The sequence below is a fragment of the Rhizophagus irregularis genome, chromosome 3 (assembly GCF_026210795.1).
Source record: "Rhizophagus irregularis chromosome 3, complete sequence".
Taxonomy (NCBI): Eukaryota; Fungi; Glomeromycota; class Glomeromycetes; order Glomerales; family Glomeraceae; genus Rhizophagus; species Rhizophagus irregularis.
This window is the reverse complement of record NC_089431.1, coordinates 1,177,351-1,189,657: the sequence shown is the minus strand read 5'-3', so window position 1 is coordinate 1,189,657 and position 12,307 is coordinate 1,177,351. Positions and strand designations below refer to the sequence as shown.

The 12,307-nt window shown below is 28.3% G+C and overlaps 3 protein-coding genes across 3 annotated transcripts; 2 read left to right on the top strand and 1 right to left on the bottom strand.

Annotated features, from left to right (window-relative positions):
* Positions 1-3,056: 3,056 nt before the first annotated feature.
* Positions 3,057-4,455, bottom strand: OCT59_020310 (uncharacterized protein; the record flags this gene model as incomplete). The annotated part of the gene is made up of 5 exons (XM_025330001.2): positions 3,057-3,394; positions 3,465-3,559; positions 3,627-3,775; positions 3,983-4,076; positions 4,160-4,455. 5 exons carry the CDS (start codon positions 4,453-4,455, stop codon positions 3,057-3,059), a joined length of 972 nt encoding a protein of 323 aa, XP_025187086.1.
* A 1,022-nt stretch (positions 4,456-5,477) lies between these two features.
* Positions 5,478-7,081, top strand: OCT59_020309 (uncharacterized protein; the record flags this gene model as incomplete). Its single annotated transcript, XM_066149102.1, has 4 exons — positions 5,478-5,786; positions 5,851-5,999; positions 6,072-6,163; positions 6,252-7,081. The coding sequence occupies 4 exons, from the start codon at positions 5,478-5,480 to the stop codon at positions 7,079-7,081; spliced, it is 1,380 nt and encodes a 459-aa protein (XP_065990049.1).
* Positions 7,082-9,951: 2,870 nt separating this feature from the next.
* On the top strand, positions 9,952-10,437 carry OCT59_020308 (uncharacterized protein; the record flags this gene model as incomplete). The annotated part of the gene is made up of 1 exon (XM_025331481.2): positions 9,952-10,437. One exon carries the CDS (start codon positions 9,952-9,954, stop codon positions 10,435-10,437), a length of 486 nt encoding a protein of 161 aa, XP_025187082.1.
* Positions 10,438-12,307: the final 1,870 nt, after the last annotated feature.

Sequence of the window (12,307 nt, the reverse complement as noted above, 5' to 3'; positions counted from 1 at the left end):
TATTACGAATGCCCCACTAGACAGTACGCGGAGCTGGACAAAATCGAATCTAGTAGGGTAGAAGATAAGGTAGAAGAAAAATCAGTAAGTAATAAGATCAATGATGAAGAGGTGGTGAATATGATAAAAAGATATAGAAGTAGAGAAGAGTTAGAGAAGAAGAAAGAAGAAGATAATTGAGTAAAAGCTTAAAATGAGACAACGTTCTAACGGAGGAAGTAGTAGAAATTATAAAAAAATATCAGGTGAACGAAAAGATAAAGTACGAGCGATATGACACTTCGGTCACCCAGAAAAATTCAGTGCAAAGATCAAATAATTGAAAGAGATCTTCAAAGCAACTTCAACGAAATGGAATGGGAGGATTTAAGCTTAAAATACATGTATTCGGTGGGAATAGAAAACGGAATAGAAGAAGGAAAAATTCAAGAATGGGTTAATCAGGGAATGAAACCACCATGATAGGTTGCAGAATTATTAGTTTAGCGGAACAAAGTGATATTTTGAGACAATATACTACGCTAAACGATGATTTCACAAAACGCCTAAAAGATGAGAACAGAGCGACAGACGATGAGAATGTAAACAAGAAAAGATTTAAGAACAGTCCTCCAGCGAAGAAATTCCAGAAACGTTGGAGAGTGGACAATATTGGATATCGAAGTCACGTGATTTCCCGTAAAAAATTTTTTACCGATAACAAATTAAAAACGAGGAGTCAAAGTGATTTTTGTGGATGATGTCACTCATATGTCTATTTTTTCCTTGGTAGGCGGTCGATTAATGGCGTAGAATTGGAATTTATAGGTACTAATTTTTCTTTTTGTAGAAATTTGGTTGTTGTTAGATGGATTTTGGGTATTAAGGTCTCAACATTTTAGAGAGGCGATTAGCTATTTAGCATTATTCACGGTTTTTCTTACTGAGGGACTTAATACAAAATCAAGGAAATTTAACGAGTAATTTAGGATTAGGTTGTAGTATAGACTAGAAATTTGATAGGTCTAGAAATGATAGTTTTATTTTTTGGGGGTGATTTATGTTTTTATTTTTCTTACAATTTTTCATATTGGATAGTGAGGGTGATTTGGATTTATTATTTTTTGCACGTTTCGGTAAGTACTCTCTTTGTATTTAGATAGATCATTTTTTTGCTATAGGGTCATGTGACTCTTGAAGTCATGTGCCTCTAAAATTAATATATGTACTGTACCTTTGGTCATGAAATTAATAAAGAAATGCGCTGCAAAAAATATATAAGGAATTAGGAATTTCAAAATTCGGATTTTCAAAATATGATTTTCGGAATTTTGACACTTTTTGGTTCGCTAATCTACTGATCAAAATTATTTAACCATGACATAATTCGGTCCCCCTGGGTTCCCTTCTCAAATAAAATAATGAATAATAATATCCAAATTAAAAGTAATTTAGTAAATAATATTAAACGAAATAAGTTAACCAAAATTAAATCGTTGACGTAAGTGGTTCAAATTTAATGTAAGTAATTCAAATTTGAATGCCTCAATGTAACACAATAATAAAGTTTCATTATTGCCAAGAAATTAATTTTAATAAAAACAAAGTAAATCATTATTATCAATAATAAAATACATCCACATTAATTAAATATATAAATAATAATTTATATGATGAATAAATGATGAATATGTTAAAACGTGATATTATAGAAATTTAAGAATATTACATATTGACAGTTTAATCCTGAATTTGTTAAAGCCAATATATATATGTTTAACGGATTGCCATTTTAATCACATACTATTTCATTTTCTTTAGAGTAAATATCAGTCTTGTATTAAGTCTAAAAACATATTTACATATTTAATTGATAAATATAAGAACGTCTTAGAAATGTAAAGAAAAATAAGTATATATTTGGAGACTCCTAAATTTGTAGCCTAATTTCATTGCTTACGTAATGTCACAACTCTCTCATAAATCTCTATTTACTTGAAATAAACGGGTCTCTCAATATCATTAAATCATTAAATATGTTGTAATCGATCTTTTAATATTAAACCGAGAATTATTGTATTATAACGTAAATATCATCAAAATATAAAGAAAATAGATTAAATTTATGAATATATAAGAAAAAATCAAATTTCAATGAGACATAAAAAATAAAATAATTTGTCATGCTAATGTAAATTTTACATCGAGATGATGTAGTTATATATACTAGGAAACGGAAACCGTTGTAAATCCGGAGCGAAGAAAAAAATTTTGCGATTTTCATTGGATGACATCACGTGAGAGGTCAGAGAAATTCACGTGATCGATCATTTATTTATATATATGTGTAGTCCTCCTTCGCTTCGCTCCGGACAATTATGTACAATGTATTAAAGATACATGAAATAACGAATTTTTATTAAAATTTACCTTTTAAAAATTATTTTTAATTCAATCAATTCATATGATCCAAATATTGCGCCTTGCGCCTCATTTTCTGTAATATTTATATATTAGGCTTAAAAAACACTAATGCAGGTACAGTATTACTAATTAACAATCAATCAAATCAATCATTCATCAGAACCATCAGTTACCACTAACTCAAATCTTATTAAAAAAAACATGAATTACTATATTATAATATTCCGGTAATGGTAATTGTTGGTTCGTTTAACGTTCCACAATCATTCATGTAATTCCACGTAACTAATAAATATGTAATATCTCCCTGCATGAATTCGCTAACTTTAATCGAAAAAAGCAATCCCGTAGTAGAATTTTAATTCGTGAGTCAAGATATTGAAATGTGATACGAACGGCAATTTTTTTTTTTTATTTTTCCAAAAGGATATTGTATTGTACAAAAGATACAAATTAATAATAAATAATATTTAAATTACTTATCTCATAAAAACGTTATTTTCTATAATTTTCACTTACGGGATCCGGATTATATTTATTGAATTAAATTAATTAATTTATACTTATTGAATTTATATAAAATCTTATTTTCTTACTAAGTTAAACTTAATTTAAAGGAATATATTATTATCTGTATATTTCTTATAATTTTTTTAATTATTGTTAACTTTTTGTGCCCAATATCTAACCATATAAAGTTTGGTGTTTTTAGATTGACATATTTCATTTCTATAATCTTTAAAAATAAATTCTTTGTATTCATCTTTTGACATATTTAAATAAGGACATAAACCTTCAACCGCTGAATCTGTTGAACAAAATTGTATATAAAGGTCCATAAAAATAGTACCAACTTTACCACCATTTGGACCTATAATAACTACTTTTTCGTCTATATCCACATTCATTATAGTTTGTCTTGATCGTAACACACTCTCAAGTTGATCTGTAAATTTTAAATCAACCCCTCTTTGTAAGCTTGATTTATAAACTATAATAATATAAATTATTATCAATTATTATTAATTATTAGTAACAATCAAACAATTATATAACCTTACTTGCTTCAGCTAATTTAATATATATAGGACCAAATCCTTCATTTTTATTATAATACGCTTCGGATAATTCCATATATCCTTCAGGTTTTGTTACTCTGTTAAAAAAATATATGATTCGTTAATAACAATTAAGATTTTATAATGAATTCGATAATTACCTACCTGATAAGTTCAGAAATCGCATAATGCCATTTTTCTGGTGTTAAAATGTATGCCATTGTTTCCATATGTACAAAATCAAATGTGTTATCAGGAAATGGTAACCCATTAAATATATCTTCTTTAATAAAGGTCAAGTTTTCCGGTTTTATCTATTAAATTTACAAATAAATAAATATTTTGATTTTTTTTAAAAAAATATATATATATATGTGGGATCCGTCGAATGATACGAAATGCCAGCGTTATGCAGAATTATTCCTAGTCACGTGATGTGTTTGACTAGCATTAGAGTTCAGGATTTCGTACTAGACCCATATATATATATATAAATATACGTTTGATGGATTTTTTTTTACCTCAGCAGGAAATACTGGTGCAATATCAAGTCCATAAAATATGGAATCTTTGTACTCGTTTGCTAAATCTAACAACCAAGTTCCAGCTCCACATCTTTAATATAAAATGATTTTTTGATTTTCTTAAAAAACGGATCGAAAAAAAAACGATTTTTTTTTTCAAATTTCTTAACTTACCCAACATCCAAAACTTTAACTCCTTCTCCAATCACGATCGGAGCAGAAAAATAACTTTGAAATAAATATCTTTTAATAAAATGATGCGCATGTTGTCTATCAATATCATTATTATCATTTGGTAAATAATATTTCAAAGTTTCTTTTTCTTCGTTAGATGAAGTAGGTGAGGTAGGTGAAGTAGGTAAGGTACTAGGTAAGGTAGGTTCGAACTCTTTTTTAATATGAGATCTATTATTAGTCTTATTAATTGATGGATTTCTTTTAACCTTATCGGTAGAATTGCGATTTCCCATTATTTTAAAAAATATATATATAAAAAAAGAAGGTAAGGTTAAATAACTTTTTTTTTTTTACAACGAAGAAATCGATGAAATAAAATGATAGAAAATTATTTTTTTTTTTCAAAAAAAAAATAATATAATGGGTTTGAAATATCATTTTCATAAAGGTTATATAACTTTTATTTTCGATAAACATAATAATGAGTAACGGTAGCAATTATTCTTCTAAACAGTAAATATTTGAATGGATCAAAAAAACTTACCATTAACTAGTAAGATATCTATTATGTAAGCGAAAAAAATTATAAATAATTACGGTAATTTCCGGTAACGGTAATTGTTTTCGTTAACTCATGTAAGCCAAGAAGATAACGGATATGAGTAACAATGAGTAACAAACAAATATTCTAAATTTTATATTTCATAGCGGGTATTTTTTTCTTAAAAAAAAAAAAACCGTCGGGATGGACGGATAAACAATATCGCGAAATCACAATATAATGATCAGCCTGGTCTTACGTGATACTATGCAGGTTCACGTTGCCTCCTAACAAAAGCTTAAAAAACTTCGATCGCTTTGTAATACCGATGGTGTACCGATGATATAAATTTGGTTCCCACACAATACAAAAAAAAAAATTTTACTTTCGAAAGATAATAACGACATCATAATATAACAATTTAATATCTTAGCGTGCTCACAGAATCAATTGCTACAGTAGATGTGCAAAATTCTGCACCCCTTTTAATTTGATGGATTACGAAATAGTTATCTATTTAATTTGACACTACATCAATCAAAACGTTACTCAAAAAGTACAAATAATATAATTTAGTAAAGAAATAAAATTAAAAAATTCCTACTCAATAAAAATTATGGTTCATCGCGTTTTGTAACAATATTTGTATTGGCGCAAAACATTAATTCTGTGTAATATAAAAAAAAATTATTATCCCAATTATTTTCAAACTTAATTTCAATTTCTTCTTTTTTTTTCGTTTTACTCTTAAATAAAAAATTAAATGGTAAAAATATGGGAAATAGGATATCAAAGATAAAACCAAAAATTTTTTTTCAAACAAAATCAAAAGAATATGAAAAATTAAAATCTTATTTACCGGATGATGACAAGGAAATAAATCGACATCATACGCATCATTTTCTCAAAAGATGTTTATTCGAAAACAATTTTTCTTCCCCTATTGAACAAAAATTAATTAGAAATCAATGTAAAGTATTAGATGTAGCATGTGGTGCTGGAACTTGGTTATTGGATTTATCTATTAATTACCCAAAATCGAATTTTTTTGGTCTCGATAAAAAACCACTCTTTCCGAAAGAGGTAAGAAGAGCTTTTTTTTTTTGACATACAATGAATATATATAAATTTTGTTTTTTTTTTGTAGATAAAACCTGAAAATTTACAATTTATCCAAGCTGATATATTAAATGGATTACCATATCCTGATGACGAATTCGATTTTGTACATCAAGAAACAATGATTCTTGCATATACACCTGATCAATGGAATTTTGTGATTTCTGAACTTGTCAGGTAAATAATCGTTAAATGTTTTTCTCAAATAATAAATTAATAAATGAAAGAATTCTTTTTTCTATGCAATAGGGTAACGAAACCTGGTGGATGGATTGAATTAGTTGAGCCATACTCATTTGCCATAGGGGCAGGTCCCTTATTTGTTGAATTTTATACATCAGGTTATACTCTATATTCTGTGTATATATATATATTTATATATTTAAAGGAAGCCAATCTCTCTAACGTTCACGCCTTATATTTTTTTAGCGTGTGAAACATTCTTATCAAAAGGTATAGATGTAAAAATTATTCAACAACTTGAATCAATGTTAGAATCAAATTTAAATCTTTCTAATGTAAGAAAAGACGAAAAAACATTTATATTAGGTTCAAATGGTGATAAAATTGGTGAAGCATATTTAGATTATATATTTAAAGATAGTGCTAATTCTGAAATTATTATTAGAAGTATTAGTCATTATATGGGAATTAGTAATGAAAAATATTTAAAAGTGATCGACAATCTTATTGAAGAATTAGACAATTCTCATATGGAGTTTATGATTTATCGTATTTATGCTCAGAAAAATGATGAGAATAATGTCGAGGTGGAAAATGAGGATGAGAACGAGGGGGAGAATGAGGAGAGGGTTAATGAGGAGGAGAATGAAAGTTATAATGAAGAGGAGAACGGAAAGGTGAATGAAATAGACATTGAGAAGAAGAATGAAAAAGACAATGAAAGGGAAAATGAGGAGTGGTACAGTGCGGAAGAAAATGAAGGTTATGATGAAGAGGAGAATGAGAAGGACATTGAGAAGAAGAGTGATGAGGAAAATGAAAGGGAGGATGATGAGGAGGAGGACAATGAGGAGGAGAATGAAGGTTATAATAAGGAGAATGGAATGGATAATGAGAAGAGGAATGATGAGAACAATGAAAGGGAGAATGAGGAGAGGAACGATGAGGAGGAGAATGAAAATTGTAATGAGGAGGAGAACGGGAAGGAGAATGAAAAGGACATTGAGAAGAATGAAAAAAACAATGAAAGGGAGAATGAGGAGGATAGTGAGTATGTGAGTGAAAAAACTTTATAATATTTACTTACTTTGCGTTCTTTTTTTTGTTATTACCTGTACTTTCTTAATTTATAGTAAACGTAATAAAATTATTAATTTAATAATTTCTATTTCTCTTTTTATTAATGTCTAAATTGAAATAAATAAATGGCTTATAAAATTCAAAATAATATCACATGATTTGGTTTTAATGTTATTATTTGATTTCTCTAGATGAAGAATATGAACGACTTACAATATAATTTATAGACGCAATTAAGAATACGTGAATTTATCCTTGGCGTTCAAGCTAACCTTAAAATCTCTTACTAAAAAGTACAGTATATAGACAAAGTTTCGTATCCGTTGTAGTAAAATTTTGAAAAAATTCTTTGAGTTTGCAATAAGTTGACAATGGGTAATTTTATTACACACAGAGCAATCATTAACTCCACGCATCTCTCAGGGCCAGAATTACGTAATGCCGCTGGCAATATCCAAAAAAGGAAGGATCTATTTATTAATTTGAGTATTGTTACCTTTTTTTATGCTCGGAATATTCAAGAAGCATCTTTATTTACAAAATAATGAAACAATAAGAAAGTATTATAAGAAGAATTGGAGAGTTAGAAACAATAATGATAAACAAATGAAAGTGCAAGCAACATCTATATAAAGAAGTAAGAGTAATAATCAAAAATATCTTTTGAAAATATAGAAAATATGAATCCAAAAACAATACCACCACGTCAAAAAAGAATAATTAAAAAGAAACAGATAGAGTCAATTAAACAGAATACAAAAAATATAGATTAGTAGTTTATATTTGACAATGTTTTTGTTTAAATAAAGTTATAAAGAATTTTACTAGTTATACAAGTTACAAATTAAATCCATAATATAAACGTCTAATAAAATTTAGAAAAAAAGATAAGCGAAATTAATATTATAAAATAAGCCGGTTAAAAGTTACATATAAAAATGTTAAATATTGTACTAGAGATGATTAAAGTATGAAAAATGCTTATATTTCCTTCGTATAACATTGAAATTTAGGTTTTTTTCTAAGTTTAATTATAGAAATTTTAGAGAATTAACGCATTTTACTGTTTTATTGACGTCTCAATACGAAAAAAAATACCTGTTTTTATTACACAATCGAAATATGATCTACACACACGTGATCGGTTTTTATGTCGTAATGCCTGCAAGTTTAAAAGAGAGGTCATCACTCTTAAAAGAACTTTATTTTCATTATATAAAGAAAGGTTTTGCCCTATGTGTGAAGAGGATGAAGAAGATTTCAATCATATCTGGTTTTGTGAAGAAAGACAAGAGATTTAATTTCAGGAGTACAAAATTGGCTTCTTTTAGAAATTAATAAAATTTTAGATCCTATTAATCATATTACTCTTGAACATATTAAAAATCTCAATGATATTTGGAAACTTGAAGTATCAGAGGATCACATAACTTTCATAGATTAATTAAAGGTTTCTTTCCTTGTTCATTAATTAATTTTTTTAAACAATTATTATCTACGAAATCAAAAGTTGAAATTTTGTCATATAATTTTAGGAATGAAATTTTGGATAAATCTATGATTTTTTGGAAAGTGAGGTGTAATAAACTTAGTGAAATTGATAGAGGTTTGGGAATTGATAAGAATGTTAAAAAACAACATTTTGGTAAAGAGCAGTTTATTGACAAAACGCGTAAATCAAAAAATAAGAAATACTTTAATCTACAAAGTCTTCAAAGTCATATTTATTTTGGGGTAATACAATAGATTACTATAATATTGTTGATTACGGTAGTGTTTCGTAGTATTATTTTTATTATCTTTGATGTTGTAGTAGTAATTAAAGGAGTTGTGGTGGGTTTTTATATAACATTACCGAAGTCCATACGAATAGTAGTAGTTATGCGGATAGTTTAGTGAACCTATTTGGGTGAGCAGGATGGCAGATAGTTCTTTTGAACATAAAATCTTAAGTCCCTAATAATATTATAGTATAGTTCGATCGTGTTCTTTACTAAATGTTATATAATGTAGATCTTTTCCTTTTTTGTAATTTTTCTTATTTTCTAAATAAAGTTGACTTCGTTAAAAAAAAAAAAAAAAAGAGGTCATCACTCATGAATGACATTTATTGGCTTCCATATTGAATCTTGTAAAAATTGACTTTAATAGTAAAAAAAATCGGTATTCAAAATCTCCAATTTTTCTCTAAAAAGCAAAATTACACATAAGATTTGATTTTAGAAACTACGTTTGAAAAATAAGAACGTGGAATTTATTCGTTAAAAATTTTATCTTCTAGTCTGGAAATGATCTGCAAAAAATTTGAGTAATTTTTTAAGCAGGGGAAAATCATACTTTCAGGTAATTGTATCACAGATAAATTTCCTAAGCCACATACCGATTTTCTTAATTTATTATTTTTATGACATACCTACGAAATGGATTTAGTTTATTTGCATGGAGTACTTGTATCTTGGAATTTTTATTCTATATAATTCATTACTTTATATTATAATAATTAATATTAATATTGATTCATTTGCGTATTTGATGCACATCATACCTGATACATGCAATGCTGCATGATGCGCATGATTATATGGTAATGATATGTATTTTAAAGAAATGAAATAAATGAAATGTATTTTTTAAGTTAAATTTTGATGCGCAGTAATGCACGTTCATGAAGTATGTACGTCATTGCAAGTGCCCATCACTAAATGAGATATCGGATAATCTATGAAACTCCCTCAAATGAGCTTCTAAAACCAGTGATTCATTTTCTCAAATACTTTTATATATTCATGAAAGTTTCATAAGTTTATTTTTCCTACCATTCTTTCATTTACTTATAATTACACCTTCAATTGCAAGCTTAAAGAAAATGAAATATTGTCAATATTGTTATGAGCAGGTTTCTAGTAGCGCTAAATACTGTTCAGCATGCGGAGCTGCCTTCGGTACAGTAGCTACAGCAGCTGGGTCCTCAACCGAAGTAGTCGCATACAATATTAAAAAATCAGTCTATCCATTGACTAAATATGTCGATAATAATGGTGGTAAAGCTGAAGTGAGTGCGCAAATAGGAAATCGTAAAATATCCGCCTCATATACTCGCCGAGAAGGTCCAAAATTTTCATGTACTTCATATACTCCTAAAACTTCCTCCGGTACAGTAGCTAAGTCCTCTTCATCAATCTCAATCGGAAAACTCGCAAATACCATTAAGAAATCAGCTGAGGCAACAATCGAACAAGCTAAACTTGGTGGTGGTAGTGTTAAAGTAATTACGCAAGTAGATGATGTTGAAGTAACCACTTCATATACTCCAGAAACGAAAAGAACGGTTACTAGATACCGTATATATTAAGGATAGTAGGGTAGTATACAGAATTAATACTTCTTTTTACATGTATTTATGAAATTTTGTAATAAAAATAGCCATTTTCGCATGTATTATGCATACGCATATGTTTAAAAATTCAAAATAAAGGTCTTTATTTAATATATTTTTTAAATAATATATGAGAAATGCTAAATAGAGAAGCGAAGTTTCAAGGGAGGAATAATGTATGAAAAAAACATGCCTGCCAGCCCTAACCCGTATAGCTTCCTCGCTACTCAGTATTATTACTAGGAAACGGAAGCATTTGAAGCGTTATAACCATATGATCGTCAATTAATATCACAAAAAAATTATAAAAAGTATGTATTGTTAAAATTAAAAAAAAAATGGATTGCTAAAAAGTGTATAAAAGTTATGTTAAAAAATGTTAAATTTTATCGAATTTTAGAAACAACAACACACTTTAAAAGCAACGGTAGCAACGATTTATTTACACTTTAAAAAGTTAACGATATTTATTATTGAATTTTATCATTTATAATTTGTTACAACAAAAATTAATGTATAATATTTATTTTATTAAAAGTTAAAACTATAGTTAATTTAAAACTATAATTATCGTGGATTTTTAATAATTTGGTTTTTTTGTTGTTTGGCGTAAGCGTTACACCTGATTCTAAAATTTCATTGGCCATATACGTGGCGTGACATTGCATGCTTTCGAGTGGGAATGTTAACATTTCGGACAATAAAACATGCATGTGAACTCATACGATACTATTGCTAGAGGAATATTTTGCAAATCGCGAGGAGAAAATAGTGATATATGGGTATAAAATTTACGCCAATGCTTCTTATTCCCGGAATGACTAATTTATGCAAAATATTTATGCGATTTATTTTGCCTGGAAATTTTTATAAATACAGTTATGATCTGCAGTAAAAAACGAATGTATCGAATTGCGCCACGAACGAAAAGTAAACAATATATTATTCAATACACATTTCTTCAACAGTTCGAAGAAAGATAAATAGAGAAGATACCGGAACCTATTCAGTTATTATTCTATTTCACTCTTGTTTTCTGACTTCGAGAAGGTGAATCAGCGGTAGTACAAATGTTTATGTAGTTTAACCTTTAGCAACAAATGTAGTTTTACTAATAAAAAAAATGACTACTTTTTCTTTTGCGAAGCACCTTACGGTAAAGCATTTACAAAAAATAATAATACTCACATCACTTGAAAAATATGGGGCTATAGGTTTTATGTTAACTTTTTTTCGTCCAGACTTTAACGAAATTTTTATTGACGCGCCGGATCTTAACATTTCTTTTCTCAGAAATAGTGATGTGGTCATATCATTTTCACAGTTATTCCAATTATATTAGCATCAATAAATGATTTCCTTTGGAACTTTGCTGCGAACTGACTGCAAAATGTTAAATGTATAAAGAGAAGTAGATTCGCCCTTAGCTTCACTAGCGATAAATTATACTATTAAATCGTAAAAATAACGCAATACTAATCTATCACATCTGAACCTTCTTCTTTTATTTGAAATTATGCCTACACTCACTTTGTAAAGCAACGCCTTGTGGCACATCTTTGAAGGCTCCAACGTTTTCGATTCTTTTTGGCGTATGTTTCTTGATTTATGTCATCGGAAAGCAATTCTCCAATGAAGAGTGTAAAATGTCCGGAAAATCGCAATATTCCGGACACTTCCTGGACACCAGTCCTGAGTCCTTCTAAGCTTTTCTGGAGATTTCATGGAAATTCATAATGTCTTGACGCCCGGAATATTGCAAATTTCCGGAGACCTGGACATAATTTCCCGACATTCTTTTTTTATAGGGACTCTCTACGTGGGACACCAAAATCGCCAATGAACT